The sequence below is a fragment of the Coloeus monedula genome (genome assembly GCF_965178545.1).
Source record: "Coloeus monedula genome assembly, chromosome: 8".
NCBI lineage: Eukaryota > Metazoa > Chordata > Aves > Passeriformes > Corvidae > Coloeus > Coloeus monedula.
This window is the reverse complement of record NC_138788.1, coordinates 24,084,016-24,107,835: the sequence shown is the minus strand read 5'-3', so window position 1 is coordinate 24,107,835 and position 23,820 is coordinate 24,084,016. Positions and strand designations below refer to the sequence as shown.

Genomic DNA, 23,820 nt, shown 5'->3' with positions numbered 1-23,820 from the left:
TTTATTCTGATCTCTTTAGGGCAGGGAACATAACATCTGTGGCTGATCCTGCAAATGATTGTATATGGGTAAGCTTATCACCTGTCATTCTATATATATCCAGAATAGGAAAAAATGTGTTTGCACAGCACAAAAGAGCTCCAGCCTTGACTGGGGCCCTCTGGAGTTTTCTTTAAGATGAATATAAAATATTTTCTTGTGTTTTTGTTGTTCCTGGAAACAAGTCATTCAGCCAGAAATATACAAAAGTACAAGAATACTTCTAGTGCAAATCTTATTGATGCAACCCTGGATATCTGTATTTTATTTAACATATAAATGGCCAAATTTTATCAGCTTAGTGGAATGTAGCAGTACTTGGTCATGGCTAGTGGTTCTAGAATCCTGTGGTTCTACATACTTAACATCTACGAGACTGTACTACCCCAGCTTGTTAGTCAATCAAGAGTAACAACTTACTCCAAATGTTGACCAAATTTCTAGATTAATTGCAGTATTATAACTTCTGAAAAGCTCCAACATTGAAGATACAATCAAATTATAAAAGTGGCAAATTAATCACAGAAAGAAGTGTTTAAATTCTAATATCTTGCCATGAAGCAGTTCAAATCCTCTACTGAAATGGGTGTGCAGTTCAGTACACAGTCCCTCAGAATCTGTTAGTATGTGAAAATTGCTTTTTTAAATTACCTAATTCTCTTTTGTTCTCTGCACCTGTAGGTACTGTGTCAGGGAATAATTTTAATTGATGCCACCTATATAACGTGGCTTTGGATCATCACACATACATTGCATAGAGTCAAAGGTAGAGTGACAATATTTAGCTCAACTCTACACGAGAGGAACCTTCATTAAAACAAAACAAAAAAACCCCTACCTGTCAACTGTCAACATTTCCAGCACTCACATTTTTTTAACAGCAGCATTCACCAACCCAAAGCTTAAAAGCAATAAAATGAATAGTTAAATGCACAATAAATTTTCTATTTCATATATAAAAAACAAGTGTGTTGTCATCATCAATTATGGAGAAATACATATATGATTGCAACTAAAACTGCTAAATTTGTCGGATGATGATGGGCTTTGCTTTACTTTTAACTTGCAGATTTTGACTTTATCTGCAAAATATTTTTGAAACCCACATAAAAAATACCATTATCACTTTCATTGTTGACTGTTCATGTTTTGATAAATAATTTACATTTCAATTTCTTGGAAACCATTTAGTATATCGTAAGTTATCAGGAGACTGTCAGTATAATGTTAAAATAATATGGAGCTTCTATTTGAGGCTATTGTTATTAACACACATTTATAAATCTACTTTTTAAAAATATTCAGAATATGTAGGGAATGGTTTTTTTGAGGCTTGAGTTAGAGAGGAAGATAAGCTTCTCATTTTGTGGTCCTGTTTGTGCAATAATAGATGTCTGCATATGCTTTTTTTTTAGTATGCTGACAATTTCAAAATCAAGATAGTTTTAACATACTTTTCTTGAGCTGAAAAACTTATTTTCAAAGTAAGTGAAAGAGTCTTAACTGCTCTCTACTCTTTTGATTATTGTATGAGTTCTATTTTTCTTGAGTTTAGGATGATTGAAATAATTTGTAATGTTTATCTTTTTTTATACACTATTTGGCAGGAATGTGTTGGTGTAGTGACTTTCACAAGGTCAAAATCAGCCTCTTACCTTCTCTCCCTCATGCTTGAACGTGCTCAAAACAGAGACAAGCAAGTGATGCAATTCAGGCCTATGTGCTTGCCTTAATAAACAGCTTTTCAAATCAAAAGACTTCTGAAAAAATTTCACAGCAATATTGTTTTCTTTTTAGGACAGTACTCTTGTTAATGAATCTATGTCCAAACAATGGCAGCATTTCTTTTCTTTCTGTTTTTAATTATGTTGCTTAGGTAAGAGCATAATTACTTCAGCTTTATATTTCATTTTCACACAATTCTTTGTAATTGGCATTTTTAAAACAAATTATCTTTATTTTCTTGACGTGAAAAATACTATATATTGATGGATGAGCATGTAATCTGTGTGAAAAATGTTTTGTTAAATTATTAACACTAGGTTGTTTGTCTGTTGAATCAACGACCTTTTGATGGCAACAGACATTTCACTGTAATAGTTCTTAATATTCTTCTTTTCCCATTAGGACAAGGAGCACCAGTTTTAAAGCAGCCTCTCTTTCACTTTGATATGAATAGATAAATTGTCAAAGCTTCCAACAAGAAAGCTTCCTACTACAGGGTATGTTGTAAGCAACACTGCATACAGTGCTCTTGCTGGTAAACACAAACTGGGCACAGTTAGTGGTGCGGCTTCGTTCTCGTCCTTCAGTTGAATTTAATGAGCTGAACACTGATGAGATTTTTGAGAATTGGGTTAGTGTGTGCTGAGTGGAAGACAGATATGGGATGACATTTCTTCTGAGTTGCCCTTTCCCACCACTTATCAGCAAAGGAGAAGGGATAAGAGTGGAATACATGCACAGTGTATATTGGTCCAGAGGAAAAAACTGTTCTTCAGAATTAGCCCTTTTAAAAATGTTCTGTATGGAAAAGGAAATGCAAAATCATATTTAGCCTCATGTTTCATGTCGTTTTGAAATTATAAATTGGTTTTCGAAGTATTGCCTGCAGTGTTTCTTATGGGTATTGCACTGTGCCATTAGAAATTGGAGTTGCAATCCCAAACACATACCTTAGCTCTCTGTGTTGGAAGGGAGCAAAGTGTCACATTAATTATGCTCTCTGCTCTGCTTTCCCACTGCTGTCTTCTTTGGGTTTTGCTTGCTGGATTGAAGAGAAAATTGATTCTTGTCTTGGCCTATTTCAGAGCCATCTGAAAACAGCTAAAAGCAAACTAAACCCCAGCCAAATGGGTGGTAAATAATACATACAGCCCTTAAACAGAAAATTTAGCAGCTTGCTAGCTGAGGAAGTTGCTAAGGCTCCCATCAGCAACCAGGTATAGTAGACTTAGTGCTTCTCAGCACTGTCATGTGTAGAACAGATACTTAGCTTTCAAAATGCAATTCTCAAATATTCTTTGGAGGCCTAAGCTCTTCATACAGTGAACAGGGAGAATTAGGTCTGTAAGAAGAGAATCCAAACCAGCCATCATGGCTGAGGGACAGAACAGGCATTGAGCCTTTCAGAAGTGCTGAAGCCTGACACGTTGTTTTCCTGGGACTGGGATTTGCAACGTAATGCTTCTAATGAAGTCATTCTTCTTTATAGGCATAACTGACTTCATATTTTATTTGAAATGTGGTCATAAAAGAAAGTAATTGTGCTTTCTGTACTGGCCTGCTGGCTGGAGTATCTGCTTTGGAAGAGAAGCACTCAGGTTCAGCCTCTTCAGCCTGAGCACATCACACATTCACTGCCTCTGTGGGAAAGGCCTTAACCAGAATGTAGATCTTGTTGAAGTGGAGCTGTGCCAATATGTATTTGAGTAGTCAAGATTTATGGGGCCAGAAAGAAAAAAACAGAGGCAGACAAGTGCTGAGGGTATTTCTTCAACAAGGAGTTAATGGGTTTTGCTGTAAACAATTGTTCGATAAATTACAAAAATACTGTTTTAGAGAACAGAGACCCCTGCCAGTTTCTTTAGCTCCTGTGTATTTCAGATGTAGTTATCCATCCCTTTTGGGTGAGGATGGTACCAAAACAGTGTCTTTCATTTCTCCAGCTGTAATTGGTTCTTGTAGGAATGATGGGTGGCAATATTTCACCATTCTCTTGGATGCTGGGCTGTGCTTCGTGTTCATGGCTTTGCTGATGGCATCCTCTTAGCCTGTGTGGCCCCACAGAGACCCATGGTGTCAGCATGTCTTGCCTGTGAATCCCAAAAGGGCTTTTGTGTGTCACCAAGCTCTGAGGTATTGGGCATGCCCAGCACCCTTTCTGCAATTTAGGAAATTGAAAAATGAAGGCTGAAGTAGCTGCAGCCATTTGGACATGTAGGAGGTGAAGTGGGGGCTGTGAATTGCACTCTGGGACTTGGTACCAATGCTCTGCTCAAGTTTTACTTTAGTTGGTCTAAGTGCTTTTTTGGACCCAGGCCAACACTTTCCCTGCCATGCTCTGGGTGACCAGTGTATATTGTCATGGCTCTGCTAGGAATTAAGTAGTTTCTGAGTTTGATATGCTTTGAGTACTTGAAAGTGTTGAAGAAATTTTCTGCCATTCAGGTCAGTTGATTTGAAGAAGAGATAATCCAGTCCTGCTCTTTGTTTCAGAAATGTTTGTGTGCCAGTTTGTGAATGCTTTGCGTGATTTGACCAGCTGTGCCCCAGCGTTCTTTACTGATACTGCTTGTATAAATATAACAAGTATTTTATGTCTCAATATTGACTAAATGAAAATAACCTAGAAAAGGAAGAATTTCCAAATAACATGTGCATTATTTATAGAGCTCTATGCCAACTGTTGCTGATCTGTTGGGGTGAGTTATTATAACAGTTCTCAGGAAAAGGATGAATTCAAAATTTCAAAATAGAAATTAAATTCAAAATAGAAAAGTCAGAGTGACCTGCTCCCCAGCAAGCCAGTTTCACATCAGGCCATCTGTTAGGGAGATTTGCAGTCATCTTTTAGTAAAAAGGTTGGATTCTGCTAGTGCACAAATAGTTATAGTGAACTTTATTCACAATTACCTAGAATTTAAATCAGCGTCACAGAGTTGTTGCTGAGCTTAGAAGGTTTAAGATCACTTGAAAGAAATGACAACTTAGGAAGGAAATGTCACTTTGAAACAGCATTGTTTCCCCATTAATAAATGTCTCCTAAAGGGAGAAGTATTTTAGTGGTTTTGAATAAAAAAGAGACATGGCAGGGTCAAGGGTCAGCTTTAATTTTCTTGGCAGTTGAAATAGCCATGAGGAGAGATGCTTTTGCAGAAGAGCAGTTGAGAGGCCACAACACAAACTGCATACTGAGTGATGGTAAATATTGTTTCAAATAAAAGAATGTAGTTTTGTTATTAAATCAACAGAGAGTAATAAAAGCTACCGTGCTTTGTAATTTTTCTATTGATGGATGTTGTTCTGTTGGCCATCCTATCTGAGACTTTGAAAGAATAAGTGTAGCTCTACTGATGATCAGTATTACAAACATTAATTTATGAAGGACTAGTGGGGCCTCATCTGTGCAAGTTTCCTCCATGGAGAGATGCGGGAGACATTTGGAATACAAGATCTAATTTGACTTGATCGGTACTTATTGTTTACATACTATTTATTATTATTATTATATCAAATTGTTAAAATGGTATGTATTATGTAATTTAAATACTTTGAAGAGTTCTCTATGCCATCGCATTTTGCAATGGTAATCATCTTTGCATTCCTTATGTCTCATATAATCAAGATATTTTTGCCTTTATAGACATGATTCAATGTATTATACCTCCAATAGTAATACATATGAATTTTTATAGATCACATTAATTATCCTAGTGTCTAAAAATTTTGTAAGAAGACTATACAAAAGCAAGATAATTACATTTTTTGTAAGAATGAAATTTGCAAGTGATGGTCATAAATCATAATTCAGTAATTCATTTTACTGGACAAAAATATTAAGAAGCTGTTGTTTTTGGTTTTTTTTTTAGTTTAAAAACATTTAGATCCCTGTCTAGTGCTGTGAAGTGTTTTATGAGTAGGTACTGGATCCATCACCTTTTAAAAGGGCAAAACGTGTATTTCTTTTCAGGTGTAAAAGATTAAAGTGTTTCAAAATGCAAGGAATGAATATAAGACACGTATTTTTGTTAAATATAATTTCAGGGAAATTGTTTAGTGGAAATACATCTTATTATACAAATTATTACAGTTGTTGCATGAACAGAAAACAGTCAGAACATGACAAAAGCCAGGAATTTCTTCTTGAAATTGAGAGGGTCGGAATGTAAGCAAAGGGAGTGAAATGCAGGGAAAATAACTAGTGGTTAAAAGTGAGAGAATTGATTAGAAACAGAGTGAAAGAAAGTTGTATTAGACAATCGCAGGCTGGAATGAAAGGTTATAATTTGCAGATCACTTTTGCTCTCAATTTAAAATTAAAAGCATCTTTCCTGTTGCTCTTGCAAAGCACTTGTACAATTAAATAAAATGCCAGTTCCTCAGGGTCAACTGTAGCTGCATTCCTGACCCAGGGTAGTCTAATAGTCTGCTGGTTTAGAGACATTTGTTTGATGCAAGAGTTGTTATTCCAAGGAATTATTATTTTTCTATACCTTTTAAAATGCAGATGTGTAGAACACTTGGCAGTGTTTCTTAGGAGTTTTGCTTGAACTCTTGTTAAGTCATAGTTTTCCTGCACTATAAATTTTTACTTTACAAAACAGTTGATTAGACACCAAAATTGTTCTTGCCTTAGCACAATCATTGAGTTTTATCAGGGCATTGTATATTAGAAAAAATATAAAAGATGTTCTATATGAAAAAATATATATTAATAGTCATAAATGACAGGAATATGAAATAAACTCACTTGTAAAGTTAGTTTATAGAGCTGTTTAAATAGTGAATGATTCCTTTCTCCTGGGATTTTTTTTTAATTTATGTAACGTAGTTTAGCTGTATTTCAGCACATCACTTAATTGAATTTATGGATATCTAGGCTTCTGTTTCCCATTAGGACCACAAATAGTTCTCTTGGTCTGATGTGCAGTCAGCCAAGGTCAGCCCACCACAATGATATATTCATCTGACATTTTTTATAGTGATGTCATTAAGATAACACATGATTTGTGTCAGATGCTGTCATCCTTTAAGAAGATGTAGCAAGAGCAGATTTATAAATACATGTGTTAAAGTAGCCACCACAAAGTCCCTTTGAGGACTGACACCAGATTCTTCCTCAATAATGTAGCTCTCCCAGAGCTCCAACAGCACTGGGAGGTGTTAACAGGGCAGCTTTTCTGTGCCCTGCATGCCCGAAGGAGGGTTTGATGAGTAAACTGAATTATTTGTGGGAGAGAATAGCTGGATGCCAGGCCTGACCTAGGAAAACTCTGGAAATAAAGCACTGTTTCTGAAGGCCTGAGGGAGAGGCAATGTGATCAAAGTAGGAGAAGAGATGCCATGGAATAAGGTGTGAGTAAATAAGCGGGGAAAAGGAGTTCTATTACTCTGTGTGGTGAGAAGGATTGATAAGAAAGGGATGCCTTACTGAACAAAGCACACCAACAGCTTTCAGCAATAATGGCCTCCAACAATAACATACTGCTTCTTTCCCTGCATCCTTTTTTTGTGTTCCCTTTCCTGTTTCCTCCATTTTCTGGTATTATTTCAGGGTGTGAAGACCTGTGGGTGTTCCGGTGGCCCCAGCTACTATTGTGTGTTATTATGTCTATGTTGATTTTTGTTAGGGCTTTCAATCGTTGCATATCCTAAGGCTGAATAACAGACTTTCATGGAAGCAAAAGAAAATGTATTTAAAAATGTATCATTTTGCCTGAAACGCTAGTGACGAAACAAAGCATGAAAATCATTGCAAAACAACATTTGAAGTGGGACCAACAGAGACAGATTGTTAAGTATGTGCCAACTTCTTATTATTTATAATAGAATATATTTTGGCTTGAAATTAATATTGGCAGTTCTGAGATATAAGAAATAAGATTTTTTAGTTTCTTTAATACTTTTTACTTGAAAATCTCAATGTACACATTGTATAGAATATAAAGTATATGGCAATGAGTTTAAAGAATGGGTGGAAATTAGACATTCACACAGAACCTCTGGTCTTATTTTTCAGCCTCATAGTTTGCTCTATCATTCATCTGTCATTTACATGAAATTTTAGCAAAAAAGCATTTTAAAATTTCTGACATATACCTGCAGGAAAATGCGAATGTAGCAACTGTGCACTGAAAATACTCAAGGAAGTTCTGCAGAGGGTTCACATTAACCCTCGTTTCTGCAGAAGACAATTCTGCATGCCTTCTCATTAGCACACATGGTTTGTCTAAGTTATTACCAAAGACCCAGTTTGTATAAAACAGGGCTTTCTGGGGAAGGATTCTCAGACCAGTCTTCCAGCAAGATTTAATTCCTCTCAGCTAAACTGCTTATAGGTGATTCTCCTCTGTTATCCTTAAACTACTTACTGACGCTTTAAATGGACAGGATTTCTATGCAATTAACGTTGCCTCTAACACTGGCTGAATTGAATGTTCAGATGTTCAAATGGTGTCCCTCCTCCTTTTCTGGAAAGGGCTTCCTGCTCTGTACGATGCTGGAATGTTATCTGGGCGTTGTCATGTTCCCAGGTAAACAGGAAGAACAGCTTTGAGTATGGTTATTCCAGGAGAAGGGTGAAGGTTATTGCTGTGTTGCCTTGTCCATCTCCCATCATGAGCAGAATAATTACTGTAGGTCCCTGGATCCGTGTGTCAGTGTCTATGTTCTTTGTGATATTGTTAATTAACATTCTTACTCTTTTAATGAAACTCTGTAGAAATAGTAAGCAGGAAGAAAGGTGGAGTTGGTCTTTGACATCTTTTAATTGGTTCACCTTGGGTTTAGAAGGGTTCTATTTCTCCATTATGAAAACAGAACAATGAAATAAATGTCATAGGAAAGATTATTCGTATTTTCTTGATCTACACTCAATAACAAACTATCTTAGTTTTGGCTCAAAAGTACTCTTAGATTAATCTGTGTGCCATCTGCAGGTACTTATCTTTCCTTTACACCTCAGGCTAGAATTCTTTCCTCTTTTCTTTGGATGTTTTAAGTCACGAAAGCTCAAATTGAAATTCAATAAAGAATCACTTGTGGTTTTCCAAGTCAACCTTGATACAGTAACAGAAAAATAATCAAATATTTCCTTAAAAAAGCCCCCATCCAAAACTCCATGATATGATGGATATGTATTTTAAGGTTCTGATATCTAAGAAAACACATTTTCATTGCACTGATACCTCTGATAATTTGGTATAAAAATGTAAATCTCCATATTTTATTATAAAAGATTAATTCAGATGCACTTTTGAAAATTCTGGAAAAATTTCCAGTATTTCATTTTATTGTTGTACTGTGATTCCAGAGTTTGAAATTTGACCTAGGAATGTTGAATACATATTGCTGGAAATCTGTAATAGGCAAAGCAGTGCAGTTTTAGAATGTGGAATAACAACTCCTACAACTGGAGCTGAAACCGTTCTCAGTAGAAAGTATGTTTTACCCACTTTCTATGTGTCTGTTTTACATTTGTTTGGTCTGTGTGTTTAATTTAAAAATTAAAAAAAAAAAAAAGTTAAGGATATTTTTCCCCCTACTATTTCACTTTCTTTACAGTTTTCTCACAGGCTGGAATTAAGCTCTGAACTGATTCTTTTTTTTTTTTTTTTTTCTTCTTCCCCCAACAATTAGCCTTTTTCCAGGAGGAGTAGAGCACACGTCAAGAAACATAACCCATGCTGAACTGCCTTCTAGGCATGAATACAGAGAGATGTCCTAGTAGGTGTAGAATTTAAGGAAGCCTCTGGCTCTTTGCAGCTACCCGAGGTTTCTGTGCTCCTCATGTCTCTCCATAGGTATGGATAGACACAAGCTCTGCCATTGTAATCAACATAATGCCAGATCTGTCACTGTACACCAAGGCATTGTTGGCAGCAGAGAGGCGTTTTCTGCTGGCACTGCAGAGCTGTGGACACTGAAACCCCCTTTATCTGCTCTCAGCATTTATTTCTTCTGACCTTTCAGTCTTGTTTTAGCCCCACACAACTGATCCAAGGGACCCCTCCTTAGGGGCTAGGTGGCACAGCCACTCTGTCTTCAGTCCCCAGGTTACAAGTGCCAAGCATCTGCCCCTGTGCCTGCATAGGCAAGACCTAACGTGATCTTACCACATATGTCTGGGTTTGTGGCATGAAAAAGAAAACATATAGGAGCAGTTGCATATGTTTTGAATGTTGAATTTTTATTTCTTAAAAACATGCCAAAGTAGAAGAATCTGGAAAGTGTAAATGATTTTTTTTTTTAATTTGGAAATGCATTTAGTTTTGAGCTATCAATAAAAAAATTTAAAAAATGAAAGTAGAGGCAGGTGCCAAACATCTTTGTACCTATATTCTGGTTGGTTGATGCTATATTTAGAGTGAAACTGCATTAATTAATCTTTTAAAATGTTATTTTCTATCATACACAGGTATAAAAATCTATCAATAAATTTGTACTGCAGTCTATCCTGTTTTACCAAGCTTTTTGCTCATTTTTTCTTACTTGACATGCTGCTCCTTCAGTTCAAATACCCTGAGTCTTACATTCTTGCTCTATGACTATTACTGTGAAAATGAAATAACTTATAATGTTCTATGGGATTCTTTGAGCAAGCAAACCATCATAAAGCATGTCTCTGTTTTGTTTCAGCTGCCATTATTGGTACTTTGTTTTACACTTTGAGGCATGTTCCTAAATAATGAATAACTGCCAAATTACCACAGCACATTTGATGTGAATGAGTCATCAGCCTTAAATGAAAAACCAAAATGTGATGACCTTTCTGTTGTTCTGCATGTCATTATTGCCATCAAGTGATGGGTCTGAAACCTCCCATTGTTCATTAGCACCTTGAATGGACAGCAGTTATTTTTTTGTCGAGTCCTTAGGGTCTGTTGTTTCAGGGAATCCAACCAGTAATGGCTTGAATTAAAAAGGGGAAATTAAAGGAGAATGCATCATCAACATGCTAAGCAAACAAAAGACCTATAGCCTCTGTGTCTGGAAAGGCAGACCATTATTGGACACTTATTGTTCATGTTTGTGTGCATGTTTATGTTTATTATCTGATGTTTCTAACTGAAAAGAGTTTTGTTTTTATCTCTTGAAACGAAACTGAGATGTAACAATAACTTTTCTGATTCTGGAAAGTATGTTAAATATCCACTCTCACCATTAAAAAAAAATAAATAAAGAGTTCTGGAGTTCCATGGGAGCACCTTAGTTAATTTAGTTACTGATGATGGTACTAGGTAATCATAATTACTTAACCTGCCTGTTTCATGATATTTGTTTGATCCACAATGCATTTACCAACAACGGAGATGAAAATAAGTTTTTTATTATATTCATGCTGCCAAAGTACAGCAAGTTACTGGCTCCTGTACAGATGGGTACATTTGAAATATCTTCAAAACACATTTTGCCAATATCACTTTAATTCTTGGTTCCTGTATCCAGGAGTGCCAACCCTGACAGTCGCTATCATGATGGCAGAATAGGTGCTAACTGTTGTCTTTCTTCACTGGCTGTGCCTCTTTCCTACTGCAGTGACCATAATCTTTTCGTGAAAGATCTGGAGTCTGCATTCATTTCTTGGGCAAAGGTGACATTTAGTTTAGCTGTAATATTTCACATGAGAAAGAAGTCTAAGACGTGACCTTATTTTTTTTTTTTTGGCTGTTGTTGTTTCATAGTATGCAAAATGTGGAAAGTCAGTCATATTTCATTGGTATTTGGCATCTGCTCAACAACTGATTGCTCTTCTCAGAGCTTTTTTGGAAAGTTTGCAGCACCATAATGACAGCTTTCTAAACACAGATGTCCTCTTGGTACAACCCATAATTTTTTATGAAAGATGTATCGATGTCAGGAATTTGAACAAAGTACTGGAATTAGTTGAATATTCTTGTTATGAATATGTATTCAAAATATCTACAGTACATATATTGTAAGTTGGAGGAAGAATATGCAATGTCTGAAGGCAAAGATGCTGGTACAAAATGTCAGAATATAGTTTAAAATAAATTGATTCTTTTGTTAATGGACTGTCTATACTTTAGTGATTTTTTCCCCACTATGTTCTGTACTGTGTAAATACATACTGTGACCTTGAAGCATCAAGAATCTCAAGAATACATTTAGATAATTGGGGATTTGGCCATGGAAGATGTCTAATAGCTGAGAGGCCTGGAGTAGATATTAAATGTTCTCGTGAAGTCCCATTAGTAGCCTGTTCCTCTTGTTTCATTTACCTCTTAGCTAAGCCATCAGGAAGTGAATACTTCAGACACAGATTTCCCCTCTTCAAGTCAGCTATTTTTCTTAAGGTTTCTCTTAAATGTTTTCAGTAAGTAAAAGTCAGTTGAAAGCTTAATGTGAAAGATGATAAACTTCCATCAGCTTGTGGTTCTTAGTAAAGGAATCCTTGATTGTTTTTACCTGTGGGCCCATTATTTGCAAATACCTACAAATAAGAAGACAGTGCTTAATGGCTATTGTATGTAATTTACATAAGTTCAGACTTGCAGGTGAAAAGGAAAGTCTCCTCTGTAACCATCTGAGATTGCTTTTTAATAATAACACAGTTCATTCTCTATTGTTCTTCTACCTGTTTAGGTCGAGTTAAGATCAGAGTACCATGCAGCCAGTTTATCTAACAACTCTAATGAAATTAGGGGAAATATATTTCAATAAATATTGTCCCATTTTCATTTTGTGCAGCTCTGCAGCCTGGATATAAGTGCTGCAGTTTTTATGACTATAGCTAACTTCATGTAGCTTCCCTCTATCTGTACTTGTACAGGCACTTGGTTTTGATTTATTTTCAGGTCACACCACGAGATCTGTACTCCCACACCACTAATGACACGTCATTCAGATTCAGAACAGATACTTTAAAGTGAGAATGCTGCATCAGAAATGATGGAAAACCATAACTGTTAGTTAGGAAATGCTTTCTTTTTGGGCTTCAACTGGGTCATGCTGTGGTCATTCAATATCATGATACTGGGGTTCTTCCCCTTCTCTCATGCTTCTGGTTGACGATAAAATCACTTGTCTGGTATATGTGTATGTGTGTGGCCCAGCCTGGGCTGCTGCTTGGCTTGTCTTGGATCATGACCTTTTGCCAAACCTCAGCAGTAGCTCTTGAGGAAAAAATGTAAACATACAACCAAATTTACTCTGGTTTCCTTATTTAGTTCAGTGTAAGTTAATTCTAATTGCTATAAGGCTTCAATATGAGAAACTTTTTCCTAAATCAGAAAATGGGAAAAGCTAATTTAATATTTTAGTTACAGTAATTTAGTAAAAAATACAAGTGGGTGGGAAGCAAATGGATTCTCCTAATGTAGAAGTAAGAGTTTTTAAGTGTTTAACAGTTGTGATAATTTTATTTATTAATTTTAATCACATTAAAAGATGTGTTCAAGGATGACAAGGAAGAAAACACCTATTTTGTTAGGCCAGAATTATATGGAAACATTATGGAATACTAATTACTAAGAAAGTACCAGAATTGTGGCCAGTGTAATCATCTACAATTTTCTGAGAATATCCTTACTAAAATGACCTACCTAATTTAAGTGTAATTTCCAAAGTAAGGAGAACAGATGTCTTGTTTGTGACAGTGTAAGTGATGGACACTTTCCATGTAATGGTCTACCTTCTACTAACATTAAATGACCTTTTTACTTCCTGTAGATGATACCTTAGGATTATGCTGGTTTTTCCTATGTGGTTACAAGTTATGGGGAAACAGGGAAGAGTTTCCATAAACTAGAAGATTTCAGTAAATGGAAGGCCTTTTGTCTACCTGGTTATTTTGACTGGCATTAAAACTCATGTGTCAACAGTTTGCCATTCATCCTGACTATTCTGTATTTGTTCTGAGCTGTTAACCACTGTTGGCTACAAGAGCTGATCACTTTGCCTGATTGCAACTTGCAGAACATTTAGACGAGTTGTCAGTTAACACAGAATGTGTGTAATTGATATAAAGATTAATTACTAAAACTGTCAGTTAACCCCGCCTAAAATGTGCATATTTGCATATGAACTATGCGTCTTAAGTTGTTTACAAATGTGCCCCAGTGTAAAGCTTGAGCTAAGTTTTTCCTTTGTTTGTTTGTCTTACAAGTTTTAATACAGCTGTTCCCCCAATGAAAACAGTATCCTTCCAGTCTTTTTCATATGGACTCACTTCTGCTAGTTTAACTTCCTTCAACCTGAATAGTTACATAGTTAACATAGTGTACAAGCAAAAGGGGTAGACACAAATGTTTAGTATTGAATATTTGAATTTAAAAAAAAATGAGGCTTTGACTGACCCATAAAGCAAAAACCCTAAATCATCAAAGGAATAAATGCTCATGTAGATTAACTTTTGCCAAACAAAAGAATTGTCCTTGCAAGTTGAGTCTGGAGAAGAGGGTCCAGAAGTTTTGTTTATACAGTTCTTTTTGTGAGAAGGTATGGAAAATTCACAGTTAAAGAAATGGTCACAACTTCTTGAGGAAATTAAGACAAAGAAAGATAAATCTACTTCTTAAAGACTTTTAGAGTTGCATGTGGCAAGCTGAAAGCTAAACTTGACTGTCAAAGAGTCCTAACTCAGAACTTAGTTAGGGACAAATCACTCATTGACGTCATTGCTATAATGAAATGGGTGTGAGACACAAATTTTTGGAACTGTATTCAAGAGATCTGCAAAAATGACTAGAAAAGTACAGAAATATTTATTTATGATTTTGACTTGGAAAATAAAATATATCCTACTGTGAAATAAACATTTGGGATATAATCTTGCCCTGTTCAGGCCAATCATAGGTAGTGGACTCAAGTTTTCAGCTAGTGTGCACTTTATCTGCAGTAAAATAAAAAGTCTTAAATAAGATTATTCCTGTGGCTGTTGATCCATCTGTACTTCAGCAGAGCTGAGCAGTGTATGTGCTGTGATTCTTGGAAGTGGCCAGCCCAAGAAACAGCACCGAAACTAGTGAGCACCAGTTGCTCCCCATGAATTGCAAATTGTCAGAAGATGAATACTGTCTGCAAGAATTTACAGAGCATTTGTCTCCTAGGCTTGCTTATCTAGTTGCACTGAAGGCACTTGCTTGGGGTTCACATCACAAAAGTCTTTGAGACAGTTCAGTAGTAAATCTGTGGGGACTGAGCTGAGAGCAGTGTCATGGCTCCAAGCACTGTGTCAAGAGCAGACCAGATTGCTAATGCCAGTGAAATATTCTTTATCTGTAAAACAGCCAATCCTCTGGCTTGTCAGCAAGTGCAAAATGAAGCACCGATCTGCCAAATACGAGAAACTGCCTGTATTTCAGAACAGAAACCTGACCTGTCTGTCTCACATGCCAACTGCTTCGCCTACATTAGGTGGAAATGAGAAATTTATTAAGTGTAAAGTGCACAGTACAATGAATAAGCAAGCTAAAAGGCTCTTGCTTTGCTGACTAATTATTTCATTGACTCATTGATTAAAACATTTTTTCCTGGGGCAAGAATGGCTGCTAAGCTTGTTTTGAAAAGTATAAATAGGAGAAGAAGAATTAAAACAAGTGGATTTTTTTAAAGCATCTAATCTTGGAAAAAGATGTTTTTATAAACTGCAGATGATGTAATGTTTTTGATGCTACTATTTAAAAGAAATCCTTAGTTTTAGCTAAGACAGATAAAGGTTAGAATTGCATTGCATTTCACACTCCTCATGTATAACAGTGGTAAAGTAGGTAAAATGGTAATTAACCGCTCCTCCTATTATGCCTCTCTAGAGATCTGAAGAATAATTTGATCAGCACAATTGAGCCAGGGGCCTTCTATGGACTTTCAGAACTGAAGCGCCTGTAAGTATTAATTCCATTTGAATTATTCTGCAAATTGTGTTTGTATCGACATTTCTTTCCTTGGGCAACTCAAATATGCCACCAAGCAATAATCAAATAAGGGCACTGCCTGTAAAACAGAAAATCACACACTCTGCTTTTTACATTTACCATGTTTTTTCTTCTTCTTTCCCTTCTTTCTTCCATTTCCTTTTCTTTTTTACCTTTCTCCATTTAAAATCATCAGTTTGCTCTCCAATAAGTGTCCTAACAATTACACCTGCAAAGGTAAAAAACATGCCTAATTAATGACTAAGCAGATGATATATCACTGTAGACATTAACCAGAAATAACACTAAGGAGCTTAGATGTGTGGGGACAATGGTTTGTGCTACACTAGTTTTTTTTTGTTACATAAGGTCTACTTTACTTTTATCATAAGTCAGATCTATAAAATACAGTATTAGAAAGGAAACTTGATCATACTGTGGAATTCATCTACCATTTTCCATACCACCCACCTTGACTCTGCGTGATATCTTTTATTTTCTTCATGGTTTTCTAAGGAAACAAGAGCTTACACAGTATATTCCATGTCCATCATTCTTGCATTCCTCTCTCGGAAAAATGTTCTGGTAGTACTTTTGGAAGCACTGGCTGATTTTTATACTACATTTTACAGGGTAAAAATACCTAAGTTACAAGGATTCTACAGCTGGGCATTTTTCTTTAAACTGACAAGGACTACAGACCCTCCTTAGTTGTACTCAGCCTAAGGAAAAGTGAGATGAACCCTTTTTTAATTATAATTTTCCAAGTGACAGCTTCCAAGTGTCCGTGCACTGGCTAACTAGGCCATCAGCACATGCCAGGCATTTTCCTAGCCGTCATGTATGCTGTCTTATGTTTAAAGGGAAAACCTATGAGAAAGCAGGGATTATTGTAGTGGGATGGGAAGATTTAGATGAGGAGGAGAAGGAATGCAAATCCACAGAAAAAGAAATTGACGGCTCCTCTGCTTTTCTGCTGTGTGGTTAAATTCCCAAACCGCTGTGTGCCGGGAGCACTGCACCACGTTTCTACCTCTGATAATACTGTAGCTGTATTTTCTAACACCAGCCCCTCAGGTTTAGTGTGTTTGGGTAGAAAACCAATTACATAATAATGATGAAGTTAGAGTAGCATACAGCTTTTTAATACAAATAAAAGGTTTAGGGTTGAAGCTTTCTTGCTGGCTCTGTGTACAGGGATGACAGTACACAGCACAATGATAAAAATGAGCGCTAATTGTTGCTTTGGCCGCGCACTCTAATAACACAACTCTGACCTCTTGTGGGAAAACCAGGAAACCTGTGCAAGTCATGGGCTGCACATCCACAGACTGCACAGGTGGAGCCTTTAGGTCAGCCAGGAGAGATGAGTCAAGGGAGAGGAACTCATCAGGCACTGGAAAAGAGAGAAGAAAAGACTCTTCAGCACAGTAGAACTGGCAGTGTTGAGTTTTGTCATGCCAAATCTCACAAAAACCCTGTTGCTGATATGAACAAGGAACGCTGGGCACAATCTGGAGACAGAGAATTGTTTAATTGCTGGACTGCCACATTTGGCACAAATCTGTGTAGTTCCATGGTAAACAAGTAAATATCTTCCCTCCTTCAGTGTGCAACTTGGGAATGAGACAGTAGAGCAAAAGGAATAAATAGTGTAAACTCCTGTTGAATACTGAAGACAGTTATTACTTTAAGACTATACATTCTCATCTTTTTATTTCCTGTGTAAAATAGAAATGATGCTGAGTAAAGCAGAAGATGATGTAATGTGGGCAACTGCAAGAGAAATGGCTATGGCAAGTCAGACAGGCAAGCCACAGGCTGTCAGAATGGTTTCTGAGGATGATTTAGAGAACTGTTATCACTTGTATTTGAATGACAAACTGAATTATTTCAAGGGTATAGCCAAAATTAATGGAAATTGAAAATTTGTGAAGCACGAAAATTATGGCATTAGGTTATTCAACACAGGAGAGTTATTTTCTCTAACATCAACTTTACAAGTCAGCATTAGTAAGTTAAATGTCTTACTCCTGAAAAGGAGCACCAGCTTTGTACATCATGAACTGATTTGTGTTTAATGTAACATGTATCAATCTGGAGGAAAGTGTAGCGAGTTGCCTTTTCTTTTTGCTAATTTTTTTTTAGAAAACATGTTTTACAATACAGAGATTTCAGCCACTGCCATGTATCTTCTTATAACACTTATTGAAGTAAACTTTGGTAAAAATACTGTTTTGCTCTGTGCCACACTTAGAGAAATATGCACTTGTATTGATTAGTATAGACAAAATCTACTTTTGCTACCCAAATTATGCCCCACGTTGTGATGCAATTCTTCCATACATGTTCAGACTTTGCCTAGACAAAAGTAAAGCATTACCCAACCAAGAATTCTGGGTAGGTTCTTTTTTATGTCTTCTAATATATAGATATATAGATATATAGATGCATATATATATGTATTTGTTTTAAACCGGCATTTTTAGATTTCCTATGTAACTTTTATTAGGAGAATGTAAAGAATAATGCTGATATGAAATTATTGTACTATATTGTATCCTCACTATTATCTCAGCTGTTCCCTACTTAATATTCTTGACAAGCATTTAAGTAATACTTTCATTTTAATGTGATATTTCATCATATACTTGCACAACAATATATTCTTTGTCTGATAGAAGACAACTTCGTAGTGAACTCCAAAGAGATTGCCTTCATTTTCCAGCTAATTGGATGTGTTCCCATGAAAGCAGTAACTGGATTTGTCAAACTGCAACCTTCAGTCTTCCATTTGATTACTTTAGTCTTCTCATGTATCAGTAGAAAAATATGGAATCTGCACAATGTAGTAAAGGAATCAGAAAACTATCTCTAATTCTAAAACAAAAATTCAGATTGATTTTAACATTTTTTTTGGCTGCATGATCACTTAAAATCCTTAGATAATTGCAATTATTTTAAAAAAATGTACTTGGTAAGAAGGAAAATTTGGGTCAAGGTTGAAAACCGAATTCATAAAAATCAAACTCTAATTCAGAATCTACCAAGGAGCATTATTCATGTTTTTACCACAATATAATTGTTTAAACCTGTCTTTGTCTCCTTCCTGTAAGCATCTTGTACACTGTATTGCATGTATGGCTTATACAGAAAACATTTCTTCACTTTCTGCAGGCAAAAGTTATGGAATATAATGCCTTTTACTGTTTGTGCTCTTGGAAACCACAGTATTGCTCTTAAAAGAGCTTGCCAAGTGCTTATCAAAACTGACCTCACTAGCTCAAAAATTAATTGCCTTCTGGTTTCTGTGGTTTCAGCAAGAAAGGATGCTGTTAATGAGATGAAACATTAGTAAACAGTAAAAAAAATTCAGTTTTGGCTGAATATTGCATGGGACAAAATGCATAATATTCTTCATAAGTAAAAAAACCTCAGGTGCTAATAACTCAGATCAAGAAAATCTGTATATTTGTAATATTATTTTGCTTTTATTGGCTACATATATATAAAATCCCATTTTAATGCAGTTAGAAGTCGCAGTATGATTTGTGGAATATTGCTCAATAATGTTAATATAAAAGTTGTTTAATCTATTTAATTTGGTTACATTACATTATGGGAAAAGGTTTTATTTCTCATTTGTCTCTGACTCCTTAAGTATTAAAAATTAAGATGCTTTGTGTGATTATATAGGTATATATATAAATAAGACAGACTCAGTGTTTCATGGGATTTTTGGTTTTTTTCAGGGATCTTTCAAATAACAGAATTGGTTGCCTAACACCAGAAATGTTTGTTGGACTTAACAATCTTCACAAACTGTGAGTATAACACCAGTTTTGTTTTAAACAGAAGAAATCTAAACTGTCACATCACTGACCTGAGTATAGATGGCAAGAAAGTTACATTGTAAGAAAGTTTTCAGTTTTCTACTAAAAGGCCCCTCTCCTGAGCCTTCGATTGTGATGAATTGATTTTTTAAATATGTTTTCTCTATTTCAATTGTAAAATCTATCAGAACTGCACAGAACTAAATTTCATTTTCACATTAAAAAGAGGCAAAACATGGTGTTTCTGTTTGAATGCATTTCTGTTTGCATGTCTAAGAAACAATTCAAGTAAGTTGGCTGCAAATTTCCTGGCTGGGAAAGAGACAATTCTTAGGAAGAATCCTGGTTTAAATGGACATTTGTCTGGGCCCAGGAGGGCTCTGTATCTTCATTCAGATCTGTCTTCATTCCTGAATGAGAAATAAATTCCTATACTGCACCATAGTGTGTGACAAATCTCATACTTTATTTTCATCCTCTCCAGCCAGTTACAGCATTTCCTTGGACAAACAGGGAAATCTTTCTAGAAAGATATGCCATGAGGTCAAGATAACACCAGGTAAAAGGCTGAAATTGGCACACTTACTGATCACATTAATGAGAGTAACTATGCCAAGTCTTCTCTGATGAAAAAAAATGGGAACAGACGATGGGAAGAGCCATGGGAGCATGTGATGAACAGGTGCACACTGCCCCTCTTTCTACTCATCTCAGATGATGTTCCAAATCAGGCAAGCCCAACTCACCTATTGAGGGTTTCTGTGTCTGCTTTTTTGTGCACAGTGAACACGACTGTGACTATAAAGCCACATTGCCTTGGAAGGTAAGTTTAATTCAAAATGGTGAAGTCACGTTATTAAGTGGAGTGTGTTCCTAGATGCTAGGAACACTCAATAGAAACTGTTCAAATCCATGCTCTCTCAGAAAGATCTGAAAGTTCCATTCGCAAATCTATAAGACCCCCATCTTAAAAGTGAATTAGAAGCTCAATACAGAACATGAGTCATTTGGTGGAAAAGAACAGAAATTCATTCCCAGTGAGTGCACAGCAGTTGGTCTATGACAGTGTTTGGCTGTGCTATCCCTTTTCTCTGAAGCCCAGGAAAGAATGTGGCAGTATAGCTCTACATCCTTCAGCGATGCCAGAGATGTTGGGAAAAGTCACAGTGTGCAGGCTGAACTGCCCGTGGTTACTGGGCTGATCAAACCACACCTTTACCGTTTCTTTTTGTACAGATTTGCCATATCCTTACTCTTTCTGGTAGCCCGAGTACCTGTCCCAGCATTTGCAAATTTTTTCTGAGCTGTGAGGATCAGGGAAAGACTCACCAGTTCCCTCTACACAGTCATTAACACTATTTTCTTGCATCCACTTTTCTTGTGGGTCTAGCTTTCATTTTGAAGTGGGTGTAGATCCATAGGTTCCTGTATTGTTTTCCTTCTGTTTCCCCAGTTTATAGCAGAAATTTGAGTTAGACATTTCCTAAGTGTAGCTCCCAAGTGACAGTCTAGTAACATTTTTTGCTTTGAATAATGTTATTTAATGAAATTACCAGTCCTTTCATCTTTAAGAAGGTTCATCTCTTATTGTTCTCTTAACATTGACCAAATCTTGGTTTTGTTATTACCAGATTTCATGTTCACATTCTCTTAATTCTGTGAGGCAGAGTCATTGTTGAAAGCTCTAAATGCAATCACTCAGAAGACCATTGCTGCAGAGCATCAGTAATGTCTTATTCCCCTCCCTTCCATCTTGTCCATTATCTTACTCTGTTTTACAGTAAATGCACTTAACACCAGGTTCTTCATGCTTTTGTGGATGTGATGTCCACGCATCAGTGAAAAAAATTATTATTCTGGTAACTGGAGACTTCTTAGTCTGGCCTCTTGGTATTTTATAAGCGAGTTTTGAAAGAAAGAAAAAATGGAAAAAAATTGTTGGCAAATCAGAAATTGATAAAAAATCAATATCCAGCTGTAGATGGTGTATTATGTAACCATATAAAGAGATCACTAATTCTCTAAACAAGATAAATTATTTCTTGGTTTTCATACACATCCAGCATGATGCTACATAAAGAGGAGAAAATCATTAACATTTATATTTATGTTTTTGTATGAGTGGAATTAATCTTGCAGGCCCCTAATTGCCTGGGTATTCTTTTGATTTTAGCTAGTTCTGCAGATCAGTAGTCATACTGGAGGTGGTCTTGGGAAATACACTTTCCAGAATTTAGTGTGTGCTTCTCCCATAAATACATATAATCCAAATGACCAACCTGACTGAACAGAAGAGAAAATCATAGTAATGTGATATATTTAGGCTGGTATAATACCTACTCTTTATTAATCTCTTAGTTATATTAGAGTAGTATTGTTGAAGAATCTTTTGTACCATGTCTTAGCATACTTTCCAAATTTTAACTTAAGTTCTTCCTGTCACTTTGTTAAGCTTTTCCTGTTATCATCTCTCTAGTCATTTTATCTTTTAAAAATTTGAAGTATTTTTTTCAAGATTTAAGATTTGGTTGTTAATCCATTTAGTCTATCTTCCATTTTTCTTATTTGGCTTTTAAATTGCCTTCCTACCACTGACCTAATAAATAGATCCATCCTGCATTCTAGTCTATATGGCCTAGTGCTTTATTAATTACTTCATTTGTTTTAGTAGTAGTAGTAGTAGTATTTCAAAAGTCTGTCCTTTGGAAATCAGAGGCTTATTAATAGTTTAGTCTACATTTTCCTTTCATCTCACATGAATCAGTTCACGACTGCTATGTCAAAAGCTACAGCTGCCTTGCAGGGATTGTCCTCCTTACCAAACCAAAGTCAAGAGTACCACTGCTCTTGTTGGGTCAGTGATTATTTTGTGAAGAAATACAGCCACAATCGCAGTCAAGAGGAACTGTCCCCTGCCATTCAGAGTATCACATGTTCCTCGATCTCAGAAATCTTGTATAATGTCGTAATGCTGATAGCAATTATTTGAACTGGGATCTCAATTTGTCTCTGCTGTAAGAACTGGTCATTGTTAGTGGACTGCAGGCTCATGCTGCCTGGTACTTTTCTAACACTGTAGCTTTGTTCCCCTTGGAAGTTCATGAAGAATCATACTTTTTAAACATGTTTAAAAGACAATAGGTCACCTTTCTGTTGCTGCTGATACCTCTGAATTGTGTTTACTTGCCATTTGAGGAGTATGAGAAAGCTGTTCTCTGGGAAGGTTACGGAGAAGCATTTACTTAGCACAACATCAGTGTTTGTAACAAGGAAAAGATGACAAGTTCTTAAACATGGAACTGGTTTCGTAGCTATTTACTCAAGGAGCAATATAAAGATCCAATGTATGTGTTGATTTATGGAGTTGTTGATTTGGTAATTAGAGCTCTCCCGTGTAATGTTAGCAGAGATGAAGTGCAGAAGATCTCTGCAGGCTGTTATCAAAACCAGTAGGGAGAGCCGTGAGTCCACTGGAAGGAGCAAAGGACATAAATCTTTTCATGTGCCTTCTGTGAAATAAAAATATGGGATTTTCTTGTACTGCTTACAAGCACAAATACCAGGTGAAACAAAATAACACAGTGTGTTTCACTCAATCTTGTAAATCTAATTCAATTTGAAAAAAGATGGAGTTAGAGCTGAAAAATCAGCTCTGGGCCCAAACTGACACAGTGTGGTTTGGCCCAGTGATGTGATGCGTAAATCTAAACTGAGTAGGGTAAAGGTATGTTCAAGTACTTCACTAAAAGGATGAGGGCTGCCTGGGCTTTCAGGGGTAATGCAGACACTCTTCAGAGGGCTTGGTGGTTTTGTGCAGTCTATTTTAGAACAGGACAAGCTACAGAATTCTTGAATTAAGAAAAAATGAATTAAAAGTATCATCTTGTATTGTTTTTTTTAAACATGCAGACATACAGAAACCACAAAAAACTGTAAGTTCTCTTGACAATGTAGAGAAGACTTTTACTCCATTGCAGTCAGGGCATGTATGTCAGGGAACAGAATTGAATTCAAAGTTACTAATGAAACCTAAAATTTCATACAGCCTCTGAAATTACTGCAGCCAGGGACTTGTGATTATGTCCCTTGAGATTGATTTAATTTTTACACCTTTTTGGATTTGATGGTTTTTTACTCTGTCAAATGATTTCAAAATGCTTTCATGTCATATGAGAGATGCAGCTGGCAGTGCCTCTGTATGAGAGTAGATTTATTACATCTTCTAAAATACTATTTTACCTCTTTTGACTTATATATACCTTTTGGCTGTGTTTATGCTGTGATGAGGTGCATGTATTCTAACTAGGAGTGACATAATTGAATGCAGCAAATCTTCCAAATCTCCTTTGGAC

General features: G+C 36.1%; 1 protein-coding gene across 1 annotated transcript in view; it reads left to right on the top strand.

Annotated features, from left to right (window-relative positions):
- Positions 1-23,820, top strand: part of LOC309575335 (adhesion G protein-coupled receptor A3-like) — a gene marked incomplete at its 5' end in the record, with an annotated part of 260,286 nt that overhangs the window by 85,504 nt on the left and 150,962 nt on the right. The window contains 2 exons of the mRNA XM_082285708.1: positions 15,534-15,605; positions 19,388-19,459. Of these exons, the coding sequence (XP_082141834.1) occupies positions 15,534-15,605; positions 19,388-19,459 (144 nt within the window). The remainder of the gene's footprint in view (positions 1-15,533; positions 15,606-19,387; positions 19,460-23,820) is intronic.